At 37.9% G+C, this 21415-nt stretch overlaps 1 protein-coding gene across 2 annotated transcripts in view; it reads left to right on the forward strand.

Moving 5' to 3' along the window:
* LOC141499827 (uncharacterized) overlaps window positions 1-21415 on the forward strand; it is a 101011-nt gene that overhangs the window by 33086 nt on the left and 46510 nt on the right. Inside the window, exon 1 of one of the 2 annotated variants that reach the window (XM_074202583.1) lies at window positions 5819-21404. The exons of the other annotated variant lie outside the window; for it this stretch is intronic. Coding sequence (XP_074058684.1) covers window positions 21268-21404 — 137 coding nt within the window. The 5' untranslated portion in view covers window positions 5819-21267. Of the gene's footprint in view, window positions 1-5818; window positions 21405-21415 lie in introns of those variants that run through there. 2 annotated transcript variants of the gene reach the window in all.

Consider the following 21415-nt stretch of genomic DNA (forward strand, 5'->3'; position numbering starts at 1 on the left):
GCTTAGGTAGGGAGGTAAGTGACTAAGGAGGGTTGAGTGAATTGGAAGTCAGGGTGAAGGTGAAAATCAGATTTAGAGTCAGGAAATGGGAATGTTAGAAGGTAGGAAATTGTAAATGGGAATTTTTCAGAGAAATAACAGGATGCCAGGAAATGAAATGGAGATAGATATTAGAGTTCAGAGTATTAGGTCAGAATATTAGAGAGCCATCACTGTGGATTCAGCAGTCACTGAGGATGAAGAGGAAGACAGCCATTTGTTGATATTGAGCAGGATTGGCAAATATCCTGGAAATCAATAGATCATATTTTCATAGTGTGAACTTGAAATTTCTGAGTATAGTTTCCTTTGTCTAATGAAAGTATTTGTGTTTGCTTTTTAATTGTTGCCCTTTGGTATATTTGAAATTTTATTTTAGGAGGATTCAAAATGTTTCTGAACATTTCTCTGAACTTAGATTTTTTTTCATTATATAAATGTAGGCTTTGCCATCTCAAATTTGTCACATGTCTTGTTTATTGTGATTTACTTTCATAATATTACAAAAAATACATAGTTTATTAAACGTGCATTTAAAGATGGTACAACTCTTTCCTTCATTGTGCTGCAAAAACAAATTTGCTGCCAATGTCATTCTTAATGTAATTTGTTTCAATTTTCTGTCTTGAATTTCTTTAGGTCCTGTCCTATGGAACAACTTGTGCCCAGCAGGGGATATGTTTTTTTTTTTTTTTTTTATCACTTTTATTATTTAGGTCCTTTTCCCCCCAAGAAAATTGCTAGTTTTACGTGTCTACCAGTTGTAAAACTGTTTACCATTTGATACCACAAAATGTATTTGCTAAGACAACCTGCTAGGTAGGTGGTGAAGATACAGGGATGAGAAAATGATGTCGCTGTCAAGGAGCATGCAGTCTGTATGTACACTAAAAAGTGTAATATATGGTACAATGTAATAAAAGCAAAAGAATGAAGTTAAGATGAATCACTCTGAAATAGAAAGGGGAGAACTCTACATTGAGAGAGTTTATAGGAAATGGGTTGGGACCTCAGGTAAGATCTTTTTATTTGGATCCCCTCCCCTTCTCTGGTGAGGAATCAGGGAAGACTACTGTATGAGATGGTAGCTAAGCTAGGTCTTGAAGGAAGAGAAGCACTTCAGAAGGGAGAAATATAATGAAAGTAGCCTCTAAGCATGGTGGGTAGCCTTTGAGAAGGCACAGAGACAGGAATAAGCAAGAAGAGACTGACAAATATTTTGTAGTTTAGTTTGACTAGAAAGAAAAATTGGTGCCAGATTGTAGAGAGCCTTAAATACTAGACTGAGAAGTATTTTGTCCAGTAGGGTGATATGGAATCACTAAAGGTGTTTATGGTAGGGGAGTGACATCAAACCTCTGTGCCTTAGGAAGATTTTTGTCAGCTATATAAAGGATAAATCGAAGAGGAGAGACTAAGTACAGGGAAAAAAAATGAGTACAATAATTCAGGTGGTAGGAGATAAGGTCTGAACTAAGGCAGTAATTTCATAGATAGAAGGATAAACTGAAAAGATTTATGGGTGTTGAATCTAAGCAACTGATTAGCTATACAGAGAGAAGAGAAACTCAATACTTTGAGTCTTGACTTCAAAGCATGGTAGTACATTTATAAAAATCAGCAAGTTGGAAGCAAGGGGCAGGTTTAAGTGAGATGAATTCAGTTTTCAGTTTCTTGGATTTGAGTTTCTAGTAGGACATCCATGTGGTGATATCTGGTGTGTTGGTTGCAGTTGCTACAGACCAACTTGTTATGTAGATTTAAGACTTACCCGTATTGATAATTGAAGTTGTAGGAGTGGGTGAGATTAGCAAAGGGAAAAGAAAGAAGAACCAACAAAAGAGTAAGAACTAATGGTCATTTGGAAAAAGAAGCCAGAAAGAGCAGTTAACTAGAAGAGGAGAAAAATTGCAAGGAAGGAGATAATTGACAATAGTTGTATAAAGGTTTAAGGGGGGGGATTGCTGACATTGTTAGATTTTGGTGGTTTGGTGACCTCAGGAATTTCTTTAGAGTATTGTGAATAGAATTTAGGTCATAAGGAACCAGTTCAGGAATAGATGATGAGAGAGCTGCTTTTTCTATAAGTTTAGCAGTTTAGGGGAGGAGAGATAGAGAATGGCTTGGGGAGATTAGTAGAGTCAAGAAACTTGTTTGTTTTGTTGTAGAATAGAAGAGGTGAAAGTTTGTAGGCAGAACGCCAGGAGTCATAAAGGGAGAGATTAAATAAGAGAAGAAAAAAATTATTGCTAGAGCAAAGTCCTGAAAAATGCTGAATAGGATGGCTTGGACTCGAGGGCCACCTAATCCTGGGAATGTAGAAAGAATGAAGGTAAAGAGGTTTGGAGAAAGATGAGCTCTTGACTGGTGAATTCGGTCTTAGTAAAATAGAAGTTAGTGACCTCTTTTTAGGATTAGGTATAATAGGTGCTCCACAAGACAAATTTGGTCTCCATGTGATAGGGAGACAGTCATGAATAAAAGAATTGGCATGTGCTCAAATAAAGTAGCCAGAATTTCTAGGGGAGTTTGCTTGGTTTTGTGACTTCCTCTGAGAGTTATCATTGAAAAATAAAGTTGAAAAAGAGAAACAGTAAGGTGATGAAGTGGAAGTAAGCATTATCATTGTGAGAATGCACTTTTGAAATGACTAATTCTAGGATCAAGACTGAAGGGAGCAAATTGAATCCACAACAGAGATAAGAGCAAGAAAGTAGAGGTCATGAGAATGGAGAGTATCTTGAGGAATAGGGAGATGATGGTCTTGAAAATTTCAGAGTCCAGCCTCATGGAGTTCACATGAAGCATTTTCAGGTAATGGTAAGCTTTCAACTATGACCACTTTGAAGAATGGAGAAGAGTGTTAGGGAATTGAATTAAATTGATTTTGATGAACTAAGAAGACAAGTGGTTGTAGACAGCAAAATAATGAAGTCACTAGGATAGTATCAGAAGTCAGGATGGAAAGAAACCAGGTACTGAAATTTTTCCAGAAGGTGAGAGAGAGTATCTAAGATCTGAAGGTGGCAGTTCCAAGACTTAGGAGAGGTTAATAAAATTAGATGCCTTGGTCTCCCGTGGTAGAAAGGATGTTAAGTGGTGGGTGAAGAGTAAAGGTGGCACATTTTTAAAATGCAGCTCAGTAAAGATTATGCCCACAGTGACATGCTGATTGATAGATAAGATGGGGCTGTAACTCGGTTCACCATCAAAAGAGGATGAAGCTAGGTTTCAGTTAGTGCAAATAGAGGGGGAGAAATGGAGGAGGTTGAGCACATTTGTTAATAAAGGATTTTCCAGAGATCACAGGGGAGAGAGAATCAAGTTTTAGATGATACAGTACTTGTACCAGTCTAGCTAATATATAAATAATTTTTAAAAAGCCTTGTTACCTGAGCAGTGCAAAACAATGCTGAATGAAGTCCAGAGGCCAAAGGTGATGTGGATGAAGATGAGCTTGCTAAGTATTGAAAGGGATTTTGTAACAGGTGTCATTCTGAATGACCATCTAAGGGAACAGGAGGTTAAAATCTGCAAACTATAGAATAGGGTGTATAATCAGATTAGCTTATAACTGATACTTAGATCATAAATGGAGAATTAGAAAATAGAAAATGGAATTCAGGATCTGAGATTTAAAAGGCTTCAAAGAATTGTAGTCTAAACCAATTCCTATCATTGAGCAGGCTTAGTTGCAGAGGGTAGGATTAAGTGGTCAGTGCCAGTGGAGGTGGGGCTGCAGATAGAACACCTCAGTTACAGTTTCCCCACTTAGTGCCCTCTGCTTTTTAGCTGGATTTGGTCAAATTGGTTCTAGTCATTGTTGTTACGACTTATTTCTAACTATAGTATATTCTCTTTTAGTAACTTACTTTCTTCTGCAGATGAGAGAATTTACATTTAATTCATTTTTGCTGTGTTTTTATCTGTTTTTATTTGTTGTACCATTCATCTATATTTTATATTAATTACTTTTTAAGTAGACTTTAACTTTGCATTTTTCTATGAAATTAAAATTGTCCTGTATGATTTCTTTTATATGTCATAATGTCATGTGCATTTATTTTCTTAATAGCTGGGTCAGAGTTTTCTTAGCTTTAAAGTTTCTATTCTCATGATATGATAATTTTATATTCACCTTGGTTCTAGGAATATTGATTATGTTATCTATACATTAATAATATTTTTAGTATGCCTGTTTAGCATTTAGGACAATTTAGTTTACTTATATGTTAGTGTTGTGTTTTTAAAATGTTATCCAGGTGATTTTTTTTTTAAATAATGATTTAGTTCTTTCAGGTGTTTTTTCTTCTTGTATCTTACATTGCTTTTTGAGTTGAAATTTTTAAGAACTAAACTCCTCTATAAAATTATAGAGTTTTGAGAGACTTCAGAGGCCATGTTAGTCCAACTTCTCACCATCTGTTGAAAAGAAATCCAGTCTCCCACTTCCCTGGGCAGATTGTTAAACAATCCCATTTTGAATGTTTTGGGTGACAGCAACCTCATCTTGTTATAATTTTAGATAACTATAGTCATTATTAAGTTCTTTATTGAGTTAAAATTGGTGTTCCTGCAGATTGCATTGGATCACAGTTCTGCCCTGTGGAACCTTACAGAAAAAGTTTTCTTTCTTCCATATGATAGCCCTTGGGGTATTTGAAGACTGATCATGCCTACCCTATATCTTTTCTTTTCCAGCCTAAATAACCATTGCTCCTTCAACTATTCTTTACTTAAGGGTGGTTAGCATAGATTCTTGTTGAATCTCTGTATTTTCTAATGATCATTGCTTTCCTTTCTTACTACTTACAAATCATATTTAAAAACCCACTCTAGAATTTTGCTAGAACCTGGTATTAAGCTTACCAATTCATACTTGACACAATCACCATTTTTCAAAGTGGAATATTGCTCATCTCTTTGGTATCACCTCCTATTCACATGATTGCCAAGAGCAGTTCTACAATTTTCTCTAAAAGTTCTTTCAATATCTTTAAGATGTTGTCCATCTGGACCTAGAGACTTAAAATTATTTAAAGTAGTTAGATGATTAGTGCATTGTTTCCTTAATTATCTCAGGCTTAGATCCCTTTTTACTAATTTTTTTCCTACCCATTCTTGTCTATAGACCCTTGTCCAAAGTCCAGAAGGCAGTGAAAGAAGAATTGCTCTTTCTGTCCATTTTTAATATTACCTCACTTGCATTAGACAGTGAGTCTATTCTTCTCAATTCTTGATAGAGATTTAACTCTTCAACTTTGAGTTATTCCAGTACTATATACCCAGAGTGAGAAAAGTAGAGAGATCACTTTCCTTTTCTCCTAGTATAATTTGCAGTATTTCTCCCTTTTGTGAACATGTTATGACAGTACTATTCTCTTTTGGGATTCATCTTTATTCTGATCCAAGGGCTTCTGAATACTCAGTGAACTTTTGTGGATCTTAAATTGGTATTTTAAAAAAATACTTTCCTTTTTTTATCATGAGATCGTTTTATCTTAAAATAAAACTTGAGGCTTCTTGTAGTTCTCTTTTTGACTTTGTTGAAGCTTTGAAATCCATTTTTTTAAAACAGCATGGCTTTTGCAAAATTTGTGGATATTTTCATATGATAATTTTTTCTATTTAAATATTTTCTTTAAATTTGAAAATCAAGAATTTTGCCCTTGTATGGATATTATTCTATTTGGGTTTTTGTTCTCATTTTTCTTTGAATTCTTCTGTTAATAATTTTCAATCATCTGTTCACTTCATAGAATTTTCCAATTTTTTTTTGTCTTTAGCTTCTATATTATTTTTCCCTGTCTTGTATTCCTATAAAGTAGAGGTTATTTCTAAGGGAACATTTTTTTATATTCTTACATTTCATTATTAGAAAAGGTACAGAAGTAATTTTAATTTTGATTTCTCACCCCAATTATATGTAATTCAATTATGTGAATATACTTACTGTTTTCTTGATTTGGCTACCATAATTTCTAGCTTGCTCTCTTTTAATGTTCATATTATTTCCTTCTGGGAAAGTTGGAGCATTAAGATTTCTGAAGCTCCTTGTGAGCCAACAGTCTGTCTTTGAATGCTTTTTGTAACATTTATAATAGCTATGCCACCTAATTTTTCCTTTTCTGATTATTTTCTTCTCATAGTAAATCACGTCAATGAACATTTATATTAATAGTTACAATGCCCATTGAAGGCTTCTTCTTAAAATTTATCTTTTTTAGTAGTTAATTTAATAGCTTACTCTTTCTACCGGTTTACTAAGTGTGAATTCTTGTACTGAGGTTAGGAGAGGAGTCCTAGGATATTCTAGTATTTTTGGTCCTGGGGCTTTTTTGGGTGTTGAAGAAATGATTCATCTTCCTATTCACCAACTATCAAAAAATGACTTCTGAATGGATGGTTTATGTGGTAAGTTTGCCAGTATGGCAGAAATATGAATGACAAGACCCCCTCCCCCCTCAAATTCATATAACTTAATGAGACTAATTGGAAGATTTTTTTTCCATCAGCTGGGGCCTCTGTTGAGAGGTCAAAGGTCAAAGTCACAGGTACTGAGGATTTTTCTTCCAGGTGCTTCTAGAAGGAAGACTGTGTCCTGCTCCAGGTCTGTAGAACGAGTCTCACGACATCCATCTGTGCCACGTAAGCTCCAACGTCCTCAGATCAGTTCGTGAGATACAGCAGCATCTAAAGATGGCTTCCCAACAGGGAAGGTCCCATCTGACACATGTCAGTGATGTTTCACCAGTTTCCCTCACTTCCCAGTAATTCTGGGCCAGTGATTGATGGGGGGACAAGATTTTATCTGTTATTTTTGTTTCCAGATATCAGCTTCCGGGAATTTTAGTAACTTGTTTTAGTAACTTGGTTGAGAAGGGTGAAGGAGGGATAGAAGGAGATGGAAGTGGAGTCTGGCTGATTCTGTAGCTGGCTTTCTAAATTTGTAGTTGAGGGATATCGAGAGAGGGAGTATGTGTTCTCATAGCTTTGCCCTTTGGTCTGTTAAATTTCCCAAAGTACAACTGCTCACTGCTCTAAGCAGATGACATTCAACTATAAAGTTTTCATTCATTGGGAGGTAAGACTAGAAGTCTTATGGCTCAAGGAAACAAAGTTAACAAAAAGCAAAACAACCCCCCAATCCATGATTTCATTAAAATTGTTCATGGCCTGATTTTCTAATCTGACCATAAGTCTTTAGCTAGTTTCCAGACTCTGTAGCAAGCCATGCTAATGTTCAATGTTCAATACTATATAATCAGATAATCTTCTATTTGTGAAGTGGATTATCAGGAAAGAAGGCTATTTATCAGTCCTTCCACTACATTCTATTGGTCTCTCTCATTATGCTATCATTGGGCTATCAGAGCTCTTACAGGGTGTGAAGAAGGGACTTCTGGAGTCAGGCAGGAGTCAGGCAGGACTATATGCTATCATCTGGTATTTCATGAATTAATGTCCACCTGTGATTTTTCTTTAATGAATTTTATATTCTACATCAGTATCCTTGAGTTGGATGGTACATTGATATTTATACATACAGTATTATAGAAGTGTGCTCTGATTTTTACAGGAAATCTTTCATATTCCATCCTTGTTCCATCACTGGATTCTGGTGTATATATGCAGTTACCCTGGGGTTTATCATAGGACAGCTGTGGGTATGTCCTTTAAGACCAAAGGATGTTACTATGAGGAGAAAACTGCTTGTAGTGTCAATTGTTCTCCTACCTTGTCTGAATATGAGGATTATGGTATGCCAAGCCAAATTTATTTGTTTGAGTTTAAAATATCCTTTTTCTGCACTCCAGTGTCACTTTATCCCAAGATATAGAGTGTAGTAGGCACACCTATGTTCAGACAAATGAATCTCCCTCTTTTGAGGTGGGGGTTAACAGTGTTGGAATAAGTTAGAAAGGTTCTGCCTCTACCTTCCCTGCTGATCGTATGTATCTACAGGCAGCTGATAATAATGTTCACATGTCCCCTCAGAGCATTACGGTAAACAGCTTGACATTGTCTTTGCATGATGAGTTGGTTCATAATAGTCACCTTTACAACAGCAATATCAAAAAAGATCACATATAGTTTTTAAAAGCACCTATGGTAATAGGTTCTCTATTACATAATAAGTACCTTTGTTAGCAATTCAAGATGAAGCTTCTCAGATCACATATGTAAACATCAAGTAGCTATTTATTTCCATGGTAGCATTGCAAATTCAAAAGTAAAACAATAGCAAAGGCTGTGTGTGTGTGTGTATGTGTATGTATGGATGTATGTAATTGGACTAATACAGATTAGACAGACTTAAAAAATATGATTTCTGTTCTATGAGCTCATGTTTTCACAATTTCCATTGGAATTTGGATGTTATTCAACTTAAACTCAAGTTCTAAGAAACAAATCACAAATTTCAGGATAAATGATATTTCACCCCTTGTGGCAGTCATTTTCTAGCAAGGCTTATTTCTAGATCTGGCTAGGAGAGATACAATGTCTTTTGGAGGACATTGTGAATAGAGGGGCTTTGTTTCTTAAAGATAAGAAACCATATTGAAAATATGAAAAGATGAAGTCAAGTTGACTAGCTAATTTCTATTTGCCTTCTGTTCATAGCTCTGCTCAATGGCTAATCCTTTCAGGTACACTATATAGACTCAGAAACCATCTTCTTTATGTTCTTTAAACATAAGAGAAAATGATTCCTGTACAACCCTAGTAAAACTACTATAATATTTTGGAAATCAAGTCCAGTATTGCCATCCCTCCCTAGGGCATTCTCATGTCAGGTTTTGGGATGGGGTTCTTACAATTCAGAACTGGGAGGTACATCTGCATCCAGGACTTTGGATGGTCGTTTGGTGTTCAATATTTACAAGATTTAAATGTGCAGTGGCTTTATTGCCAACAAAGAAATAAAATTTCCATTTTAAGATCTATAGGAATAAGCTACTGATGGGTAATAGGTTTAGTTTTCCATTTGTCCCTACTGTGAAGGTCACTTCCTGGTACTCATTCAATTCCTGTGATGTTAGATCTGGGATATGATGTAGCTATTTCTTATAAGATCTCCTTTTTCTTCTATCTTTACTACTGGATGGAATATGTGCTCTCTGAAGTCTTCCTATATGTACACAATCGTAGGGTTGTCCTTCAGGGAAACTGCCTACCAGGGAATGGTGCATTCAAATCATTGTTCATCGAAATGAGAATTGCTCATTTGAATTCCTACTTAACCTGCTCAGCTTCTGATTATTGAAGAACAACAAAAAAGCCTTTGCCATTCTAGTAGTTTGGTCTTTGGAGCCACAGGCAAAAACACTAGCTTTGGAGTCTGAAGACCTGGGTTCAGATTTTCCCCTCTGACATTACTTAGTAATGTGACCTTGGGAAATTCTACTCAGTCTCCTTGGGTCTCTTGTTTTCCTATTTGTTAAATAGAGGTAGTTAGACTCCTTGATCTCAAAGTTCTTTTCTAGCCCTTGACCTGTGATTCTATGAGAAGCCTAATAAAGGGAAGCATAGTTAAGGTATGTGCCAGTGTGTTTCAATTAACTAGGTTATAAGCAGAGTAAATATATAGTTTGAGAGAATTTCTATTCCTGATGATCTCCATAACAAGTACTAATCGACTGGAGAGGGTGAGAGAGTGCTGTCAAGAGAGTAGTTTGGGCTACAAATGGACAACTTGAAAATATCTAGTCATAATGAAGTTAAGTATATCCTGAGAGGCTTCATGGAATTTAGTATAGAAATTATACTATCAATAATTATATAATATATATTTTTAATAATTATGTATGCCATCCCTGATGGCTCATGGAAGCTTGGGATTTTAGTGTCACAGATCTTGGATTAGCCATCTCTTTCCACATTTTGCTTCATCTCATCCTTTTTCCTTTACTGATTTGCCAGATCAAGAGGGGAAAAAAATAGATGAAACAAAATAACTGCTTGGGATCAGATCCTAATTCTAGTCAGCTTAGAACTACTTACTGAAAACTTCTATTTCGTTTTCCAATTAGAGGTTACTTCCTATTAGCACTGAAAGGGGGAGGGAATCATCGTATTTATTTTTTTATTATTTTTTTAGGTTTTTTTTTTTTGTAAGGCAAATGAGGTTGAGTGGCTTGCCCAAGGCCACACAGCTAGGTAATTATTAAGTGTCTGAGAGCGGATTTGAACCCAGGTCCTCCTGACTCCAAGGCCGGTGCTCTATCCACTGCGCCACCTAGCCACCCCGAATCATCATATTTAAATAGACTTGCATGAACAGACAATAAAAATTTGTTGGTCCTCACCCATACATGTAGTCAAAAAAATTAGAACTAGTTAGATAGCATGCCATGTCTTCCCTGCCCTTTTGGAGGTAGGGAAAATGAGAAGGGACCTCCCTAATCTCCAAGTTTTCTTTTGTGTATCTAATTACCTTTTTCTCAGCAATCACTTCAGAGTGGTTTGGCTATTGTCATTGAAATGATTAAACTCATCTTTAGATTGAGGAATTTTTTTTTCTCTGTAAGCTCTTCTAAGCTTCATTAAGACAAGAGAGATGTTGCTGAAGTCCTCTATCAAATGGGAACATTTTCTTCAAGCCTCTAAATGAATTTAAGATTATTCAGGGGGGCGGCTAGGTGGCACAGTGGATAGAGCACCGGCCCTGGAGTCAGGAGGACCTGAGTTGAAATTTGGTCTCAGACACTTAATAATTACCTAGCTGTGTGGCCTTGGGCAAGCCACTTAACCCCACTGCCTTGCAAAAAACAAGACTACTCAGGAGAGGAGGACAAGCAGTGAGCTCCTTATAGGGATTTGAAATATACCATGCTCAAATTTTCCTTTTTTCCTTCCTGTACATTGTTATTGGGAGTGGGGAGGGTTCTGGCATCAAATAAATAAGCATTTTTAGTATTTCCCTAAATATCTGTTATGTATAAGAACATTTGAAAGCCTTCCCTCTTGGATATCTTTGGTTTCTTTCAACTCCCCGGGGGTCATGTGTGCTAGTAAAGAGGGTTAGGTCTCATTTGAAATGATTATAAAGTTTATGAATTTATCTTAGTGAAGGTTATAGCAGATAACAGTATTTTTATGGATGAGAATTAGAATTGCCAACTCAGAGATGAGAAAGGTTTTCCATAACTGAATCTGGAGTTGTTATTCCTGTGGTTGCCAAAAAACACCTTGCTCCCAATGCTAGGTGGTTTAGGGCTTAGAAGATAATTTTTGGACATTGGAAAGGGTTGATCACTCTCTTTCAAGTGCCCTTTTAATGAATGGGCTATGTGGTAAGTTTTCTATCACCAAAAAAAGTGCTCCCCTCCCTCCCTCAACCTAATGAGACTAATTAGAAGATATTTTTTTCCATCAGCTGGGGCCTCTGTTGAAAAATCAATGGTCAAAGTCACAGGTACTGAGAGTTTTTCTTCCAGGCGCTTCTAGAAGGAAGACTGTGTCCTGCTCCAGGTCTGTAGAACGAGTCTCACGACATCCATCTGTGCCACGTAAGCTCCAACGTCCTCAGATCAGTTCGTGAGATACAGCAACATCTAAAGATGACTTCCCAACAGGGAAAGTCCCATCTGACACATGTCAGTGATGTTTCACCAGTTCCCCTCACTTCCCAGGAATTCTAAGCCAGTGATTGATGGGGAGGCAAGATTATCTGTTGCTTTTGCTTCCAGATATCTGCTTTGGGAAATTTTAGGAATTTGTTTGAGAGGGTGAAGGAGGGATAGAAAGGGGTGGGAGTGGAGTCTAGCTAATTCCCTGACTGATTTTTTTTAACAAGTTTGCCCATTCCTCAGTTTTGGTAAGTTTAGCAACCACATTAACAAATTGAAAAGAAACCCCCACACAGAGCTCATGTATTCAAGCCCTATTTATTGATATGAAATTATGGGGTGCAGTGAGCTGATTTTTTTTTTCAAAGCAGGAAAAGTATGGCTACTGAAAAATAGACCCTAGCGCCTTTCCAGCTGTGCCCCTAGTGCTGGGGTTCAGGGAGGGTGGTGTGTGTAACATCTAAAGATGACTTCCCAATAGGGAAAGCCCCATCTGACACGTGTCAGTGATGTTTCACCAGTTTCCCTCACTTCCCGGGAATTCTAAGCCAGTGATTGATGGGGAGGCGAGATTTATCTGTTGCTTCTGCTTCCAGATATCTGCTTTGGGAAATTTTAGGAATTTGGGGTGCAGTGAGCTGATGTTATTTTTCAAAGCAGGAAAAGTATGGCTACTGAAAAATAGACCCTAGAGCCTTTCCAAATGTGTCCCTGGTGCTGGGGTTCAGGGAGGGTGGTGTGTGTAATTGCTGATAGTTGGGATGCAGATCCTCGAAGTTGCCTGGAGCCTGGATTGGGGGCGAGGGGATGAGGTGAGTTCTTTATAAGCAAGAAAAGATTTTGGTTCTTCCTGTGGGCTCCTTTCACTTTTCCTGCTTCAGGGACCTAGAGCACCTCAGGTACACAAGGTCTAAGACTAAATATGGCATTTTTTGAAAGGATATCACTTCCTCTAGGAAGATAAGGGTAAAAACAGTTATTTGATATTTTTCTTTCTTGGGTGGGAGGAGAAAGGACATGACTCCCTCCTTTGCTGCTCATTAAAAAAAAAAAGCCACCAAACCTCTATTTTGTTATATACATTTGAATATATTTGGGTGTGTGTATAAAATTTAGATCTATGCATCATCACTATTGAAATATAAACTGTATACACCATTTAACATGTCTCCCATTTAACAAATATCCTTTGTTCTTGATGAGGGAATGTATTTTATTCCAGAAAGGAGCACTTGCTTCCTCTAAGGGATTTTCTTAGAGGGGGAAGGATCATTCATAACCACTTAGCTAGCTGATTGCCCTAGGCAGAAAAATTATTGTCAGTCACCACCTCAATTTTCAACTGAAATACATCCACCCCATATACTTTTTACATGGCTATTTATAAGAAAGTTTGGATCAAAAATGGGAGGGAAGGGCTTCAATTTGAAACGGCAGCAGCATTTGTGCTTTTGCAGGTAAACTTCACTCTCCAGGGTTAGAACTGCACTATGTCTCTTTTGAATGCTCCATGTTGGGGTTTCTGCATTCAGGAGACTGGAGCAGTGGAAAGAGTACTGGATATGAACTCAGAGGACCTTCACTACTGTTGTGACTACATGTCACCTTATCTCTAGGTCTATCATATGGAAAATGAAAGGGTCCAACTCTTGTTCTCTAAGGCCCTTGGATCTTGGCCAAGTAATGTCATCTCACTGTCCTTTGGTGTGAACTTGTGATTTATGTGGTGTATCAGGAGACAAATTAGAAAACACCAATGTGCTCACTGAATAGAAATGAAGATCTCTTGACTCTGCTGGACTTAACTCATTTAACATTCATTAACCATCTACTTTATGCTGGGGTACAAGAATAAAATTGAAGGGAAATTTTTAGATTGCCTACTATACCAGCCAGTGTTCTAAGTGAGTCCCCTGAGTTGGGGAGCTTACATTCTAAGGAAATATAACACTATTGTAGGTAAATGGAAAATATAAAGTAAAAAAATGAAGGGGTTGGAAATGGAAAGATGAGATTTGACTAGTATCTAAGGAAATGAGGGATTCTTGAAAAGGTTGTGGAAGCACATTCTGAGCATTCAGGAAGTAATGGTGGAGCTGTTGGAGCTGAGAGAATGGAAGAAAAGGGTCAGATCTGCTTTTTAGGGAGGTCAGTTTTGACAAGGTGAATGGAGAACTGAAATGAGGGGAAACATGAAGCTGCCAGATCAGTCAGCAGGCTAGAGGACTTGCACCAGGCAAATGACAGTGTCAAAGGAGAGGAATCATGATGTTTGTCCTTTGTTATCAAAGAAGACCTTGACATCTACGAGGTGATGCCATGACAAACACATGAATTGGATTTGGGCTTGGGGGGGGGGGCGTGTAAAGTCACCAGCCTTACTTAATTCCTCTGGAGTCATCTGCGTCCAATGGCCAGATTCGACACAGGGTGACTGGAGATGACTGAGTTAAATACATGGTCTCAGCTAGAAGTGTCTGAGGCTGAATTTGAACTCCAGTCCTTATGACTTCAGGTCTGAAGCTCTACCATATTACCATCTATCTGCCCCTTTATGTGAGAAATGTAGGCAGGGGAAATTGACAGGATTTGGCAGATGTTGACAATGGGGAGTGAGGAAGAATTTCAGGACTGCACCTCCATTGTGAGCCTGGGTGAGTAATAGGATAGTTCCTTCAATAAGAAAGTTAGGAGGAGGGCAGGGTTTTGGGGAAAAGTTAATGGGTTCAGTTTTGAATATGTTCAGTTAGATTCTAGAGGATAATTGCTGCAAGTTGTCTAGTAAACAGTTGGAGATAGGAGAGTTGAGGCCAGGTGAGATTAGGACTGAATAAATATTTGCATAGATATAATTGAATCCATGGAAGCTGTTGAGAATACTATACTATTTGGTTATTAGTATAGAAGAGGGCTGATGAAAGAACTTTGAAGGATACCCATGGTTATTAGTTGTGACCTATCTGAAGAGCCACCAGAGGAATCTGCATGGGCAAACAGGCTAGAGGTTAACTAAAAGAAGTCACCTAAATCTAGGGAGAAGAGTGACAGTGGCAAAGATCGGAAAGACAAGGATGAGCACAGGTACTACTCTGTTTTATAACTAAATCATTAATAACTTTAAAGAGACATATGGGAATTCGGGAACTTGGGAGCTTCAGAGGTCAAGTGAGTGAAGAAAAGGTCAGGAGCAAAGCTGTGAGGTCAGCCTACAGTTTGGAGGCTACAACATGGATAATGCAGCAAAGGAGACTGAAGGAAAAATCAAATAGAAAACTAACAACTTAAAATGCAAAGAGGAAAGTATATGAGAGGATACAAGAAAAGCCATTTTATGAGGTTCAAAAATGAGGTGGAGGCAAGTTTTAAATAGTTTTTGGTTTTTTAAAGGACTTTGAGAAAGGGATAGGTGAAGTGCGATACATATTTGGGGTGAAAGGGTCTAATGACGTTTTAAGGGAGTCTTAAAGAATGGAAAGGAATTAGTAGATTGGGGAGTAATTAAGATGTAGAGGCAAGTTAATAGGAAGAATATATCAAGGGTATCCTTAAGAGTTATACTTGACAAAGAGTGGCTACCTCTTAAGAGATCTATTTAGATATGCCTCAGATCAACAAAAGTATGATTAACCAAAATGGGGCTATGGCTAATTAAAGATCTTCAATTCATTGTTTTCCAGATTTTTCTCAACTAGCTACTTTTCAGACAATCAGAAACCTCAAATGTGAGATGTGACTCGCTATTCCTGAGTTTTAGATTTAGATGTTACATTTTAAAACAAGTCACTGTGGACTGCAGGGATTTTTATGTCAATATTGGTGGCCCATGTTTCCACTTTGGTACTACTGCTCTAAAGCTTGATTTCTACAGATTTTGAGTATGACACTGAGGTTGAAACGATGCTGCCTTCAACAATAATAGGGAAGTTCAATAGGGGGGAAGGATTTGGTGAAAAGATGAGTTGTGTATTGAACAAATTAGAGAGATCTGGATGCTCAAGAGGCATTGGAAGATACAGTTTGATGAGATCAGGCAAATGGTTCATGTTAGAAAAAATAGATTTGAGAATTATTAGTATAGAGATAACTAGATCCATTGGAGTATAGAGATTGCTAAGTGCAATAGTGTTGGCAAAGAGGAGATAACAAGGACAGGGCTTTGAGGATACCCATAGTTAGTATGCTTGACTTGGATGAAGATCCAGCAAAGAAAGCTTAGGTAAGAGAGCAGCCATAAGAAAACAATGTGGGTGAAAAACCTGGTGAGCAAAAGGCTTATTTGTAGTGTCAGAGGCACAGAAATATTAAGAAGGATGAGGATTGTGAAATGACCCATTTGGATCTGGTAGTTCAGAGATCATAGGTAACTTTGGAGCAAGCACCTTCTATTGAGTGAGAATTGAGTCAGAACCAGGCGACAGAGGTTTGAGGAGAGTATGTAGAGACCCTAATTGTAGGTAGCATTCTCAAGGGATTTAACCACCAAGGGATCAGAGATGCAGGACCACTTGCAAATGGAGATGGTAGGATCAGGATGGGGAAGAGAAGGGCTTGTTTTCTAGGTAGCAAGAAGGCAGATAAAGTGGCTGGTTTCCTGGGGATGGTGAGATGGAGCTGGATTGAGGTTGCATTGTATTGTTTACATCTGACCCTTTTTTTAACATTAGATCTATTGCCTCTCAGTTGTATATTTGGATAATTTTCCAGTAATATCCATTTAATATTATGGATAGTAGGATGATTTGTTACCTTCCTCAAGTTGATCAACTGAGAAATTTTAAGTGCCTACTATATGTCTAGTACTGGGGGTACAAGGGCAAACAATGGTGTGGTTACTTCTTTAAATGAGCTTATTTTCCCAGAGAGACTGCCCCCCCCCAAGACAAGTTTATCAGTTATCTGCATAAATTCATCAATTTAAAGTTGATAAATATATCTGACCACCAAGAAGTTAATTCATGGTGGTTTGGGAATAAAGGCATTAGTAGTTGAGGAAAAGATGGGATCAGGAAAGACCAATGTGATGCCTCAGCCTTGTCTTCAATGAAGAAAGGATGTTAGGCAGAGGCATATCCTGGGCTTGGGGATTGACCGTGGGAAGGTGCAGAAAGGGGAAACAGAACATCAACAGTGCTCACTAATAGTCAAAGAAATCGGAAGAGTGTGAGCCATCTTATATAGGGCTTTAAAAACCACCTAGCTGAGTTTTTATGTTATTCCAGAGATAATAGGAAGCCACTGGAATTTGGCAGCAGTGTTTAGAGTGGCTTAGATAAGTAGTCCAAGTGTTGAGAAACCTAAGACAGGGAGACTAATTAGGAGGCTGTTGTAACATCGGGGTTCAGGACTCCATTGTACTCTTACTAAAGATTTTATTTATTTTGAGTTTTACAATTTTTTGCCCAATCTTACTCCCCCCCCCCCCCCCCCAGAAAGCAATGTGCCAGTCTTTACATTGTTTCCATGGTATACATTGATCCAAATTGATTATGATGAGAGAGAAATCATGTCCTTAAGGAAGAAACATAAAATATAAGAAATAGCAAGATCAGACAATAAGATCAGTTTTTCTAAATTAAAGGAAATTGTCCTTGGTCTTTGTTCAAACTCCACAGTTATTTCTCTGTATACAGATGCTCTTCTCATATGCAGACAGCCCCAAATTGTCCCTGATTGTTGCATTGATGGAATGAGCAAGTCCATCCAAGTTGATCATTGCCCCCATGTTGCTGTTAGGGTGTACAGTGTTTTTCTGGTTCTGTTCATCTCACTCAGCATCAGTTCATGCAAATCCCTTCAGGCTTCCCCAGTTTCTAATAGAACAATAGTATTCCATGACATACATATACCACAGTTTGCTAAGCCATTCCCCAGTTGAAGGGCATTTACTTCATTTCCCAGTCTTTGCCACCACAATCAGGGCTGCTATAAATATTTTTGTACAAGTGATGTTTTTTACCCTTTCTCATCATCTACTTTGTACTCTTAAAAGTTGTCAAGGATTCCTCAAATAGCTTTTGTCTACATTGGTTATCTCTATCAATATTTACTGATGGTAGACATTAAAATGTCTTGATATTATGAAAGTAGTTTTGATCTTATAGATCCCCCCAAGGGATTCCTGGAACACATTTTGAGGCTCAAGTGATGGTCTTTTTAATATATGCAAAATCCTGGAATTTCAAGTTACTTGTAATCTTAACTTTCTAGACTTATTACTCATTATTCCCCTTTATGCAAATAGCATCAACAAATTTTCCATGGGAGGAGAAAAACAGCAGACACCTTTCAAGAACAGTCCATTTTTTCCCTTTTATTAAAGATTTTATTTGAGTTTTACAATTTTTCCTCCAATCTTACTTCCCTCCCCCCTACAGAAAGCAATCTGTCAGTCTTTACTTTGTTTCCATGTTGTACATTGATCCAAATTGAGTGTGATGAGAGAAATCATATCCTTAATGAAGAAACAAACAGTATAAGAGATAACAAGATCAGACAATAAGATATCTTTTTTTTTTATTAAAGGGATTAGTCCTTGAATTTTGTTCAAACTCCATGGCTCTTTATCTGGATACAGATGATATTCTCCATTGTAGACAGCCCAAAATTGTCCTTGGTTGTTGCACTGATGGAACAAGCAAGTCCATCAAGGTTGATCATCACCCACATGTTGCTGTTGGGGTGTACAGTGTTTTTCTGGTTCTGCTCATCTCACTCAGCATCACTTCATGCAAGTCCCTCCAGGCTTCCCTGAATTCCCATCCCTCCTAGTAAGAACAATCTAGTTTGAGTGAACTATAATTACAAGGTCATATTGTATAAGACTGGAAAGAGGGATCAGAGGAATGGAAGCTTAAGTGTGAGAACAAAGGAGTATGACCATGACTCCCGTTTGCAAGTGTCCTATCTCCTCCCTTAGTGGTTAAATCCTTGTGAATGTTAACTACAGTTAGAGTCTGTCTCTACATATTCTCTCCTCAAACCTCTGTAGTTTGGTTCTGACTTCTATCACTCAATAGGGAAGCTCTGTGGTGATTGAATATTAACAGACACTGTCTCAATCAAGTACTGTGGGGTACAAAGAAAGGTAGAAGAAGCTAACAGTCTAATGAGGGAAATGACATAACAAACCATACAAGATAAATGTGAGATCTTCAAGACCTTCACAGGGATATCTAGCAAGGGAGCCTGAGAAATGGATCTCACAGGAAGAGAACTAGGATAAAGTAGTGTCAGGAAAACCTAGAAAGATCTGTTGTTGAGTCCTTTCAGTTGTATCTGACTCTTTGTGACCCTATTTGCAATTTTCTGTGAAAACATACTGGAGTGGTTTTCCATTTCCTTCTCTAGTGGATTAAGCAGAGGTTAAATGAAGAGGTCAAGTGACTTGCCCAGGGTCACCTAGTGAGTTTCTGAGACCATATTTGAACTTTGGTTTTCCTTATTCTATCCACTGAACTGCATCCTCAAAAAGGAGCAATTTGTTGTTGAGTCTTGTCTGAATCTCCATGCCTGTATTTGGGTTTTTCTTGACAAAAGTGCTGGAGCAATTTGCCATTTCCTTCTCCAGATTGTTTTACAGGTGAGGAAACTGAGGCAAACAGTGATGTCCCAGGGTCAGACAATAACTGTCAGTCCAGGAAGTTGAATCCTCTTGCTCCAGGTCAGGCACTCTTATCTACTATGCCACCTAGTGGATCCTAGGGAGAAGAGATAATTAAGAAAAGGTTAGTGGACAGTCTCAAAGGCTGCAGAGAGATGAAGGATGAGGATTGAGAAAAGATCATTAAATTTGACACTTAAGAGATTGTTAGTAACTTTGGAGAGTACATTTGGTAGAAGGATGAAGTCAGAAGCCAATTGTAGAAAAGGAAAGTTGAAAGGAATTCAAGACACCTCAATAAAATCTTAAGATTATGATATCTCATTTAACCATAAAAGTAGGGGTGGGGATCCTTTTTTCCTTCCAAGAACCATTTGGATTTTTTTTTGGCATTTTTTATGAGCCATACAAAATTATCAACATGAAAATTAGTCTACTATATTTGGTCAAACATTTAATTAATTCACCCCTTAAAAGCTAGATTTATTGACTTTTGAGTTCCACATGTAGTTGCCTTAATAGTGCCAGATCAAATGATTTTGTGGGCCTTAGATCTTCCCTGCCCCTGAATAAAAGGAAGGTGATATGGAATGATAGTGGAGATTAATGCATTGTGAGGATTTTTTGAGGATGAAAGAAATGAAAATGTAGGTAATGAAGAATTAGCCAGTAGACAAAATGAATTTAGAGTGGGAAGACGGGCCAAGTCCTCCAGAGAACACGGGATAGATTGGAATCATCACGTGAAAGGGTTTGTGTTGCCAAGGACAAGGACCACCTTATGTGAGACAGATGTAGGAGGAGAAAATCACTAAAGCAATTTGTATAATATATGAGAAAAGGGAGCTCTTGAGGGATGGTCCCTTTTTATGACTGTTGACCTAGTGCAGGTCAAGTCCATTGCCATAGCTTCCTCTACTCTGCAGTCTTTCCTTTGTGCTGCCAAAATAATTCCAGATCTGGTCATAAAACTGCTTGAAAACCTCAAGTTGTATCCTAATGCAAGTTCAAACTTACTATAACTTAAGGCTCTCCATGATCTGGTATAGCTTTATCTCCTGCTTATATGTGTGTGTGTGTATATATATAATATATGTATATATGAAGAAGCCACCTAAATGTCTACCTTTTGCAGATTGCCATGCTTTTGCTCATTTCCCTATATCTGGCCTGTTCATCTCTACTATTTGCACCTTTATTTCTTTTCCAACCCAAATAACTCCTGAACCTCCCTTGTTGGTTTTGATTTTCTCACACAGACCATACAAGGACTATTTTAAAAATCTGTAATGAAATCTGTAATGCCTATGTTATGTTTAAGGTATTTGTGTGAATGCCTGTTTTCTTGAACCCTCAAGTTCTCCTTCATGGGAGAAAACTCTCTTTCTTTACTCTTTACCTTATGCTAACAATTTGTACACACTAGCACTTCAATGCCTTTTTATTCTGGGATGAATGCTGATTATCACCTGCCTCTCAGCTGGTTTGGTGGCAGCAACTTCTTCAGAGCACTGCATTGTAACAGTTCATAATGTTCCTTCTGGAAGGGAAGTGCAACAAGACATGAGTTCTGAAAACTTTTAGATTGCAAGAGTAGATCTGCAGATCGGGAGGGTCACTATCAGATTAGAAAAGCAAGTGCATGTCAGAAAGCTGACTTTTCCTTGCTCATTCTGTCCTCTCCAATTTTGGCCTTTTTTTTTTTAAGGTTTTTGCAAGGCAAATGGGGTTAAGTGGCTTGCCCAAGGCCACACAGCTAGGTAATTATTAAGTGTCTGAGACCGGATTTGAACTCAGGTACTCCTGACTCCAGGGCCAGTGCTTTATCCATTACACCACCTAGCCTCCCCTAAGTTTGGCCTTTTTTGATGGGTTTGTGCAGTCCCTACTCTACCCCGCCATAGAATCGATCTCTTTCTTCCCCCAAACATCTAAGATTTTGAAAATGTAGATTGGAGGAAGATTCCTACTAATTCCAGGTGTACTCTTTAGAGCTTCTATGTTCTCTTCAATATAAGGCCCTCCTTGTCTGCCAGCTACTGGATAAGACCCTCAATGCCTCAGTTAGTTGTAATTGTATTGAAAAATATATTTTTCCTGCTCATCCACTGGCTGCTATGTGTAGGGTGTATCCTAGGACCTAGAGCTGGAGAGAGTCTTGGACATCACCTCAATCCTCCCCATTTTTTCAGGTAAGGAAGCT

Source organism: Macrotis lagotis, chromosome X (genome assembly GCF_037893015.1).
Source record: "Macrotis lagotis isolate mMagLag1 chromosome X, bilby.v1.9.chrom.fasta, whole genome shotgun sequence".
In the NCBI taxonomy this organism is placed as follows: Eukaryota; Metazoa; Chordata; class Mammalia; order Peramelemorphia; family Peramelidae; genus Macrotis; species Macrotis lagotis.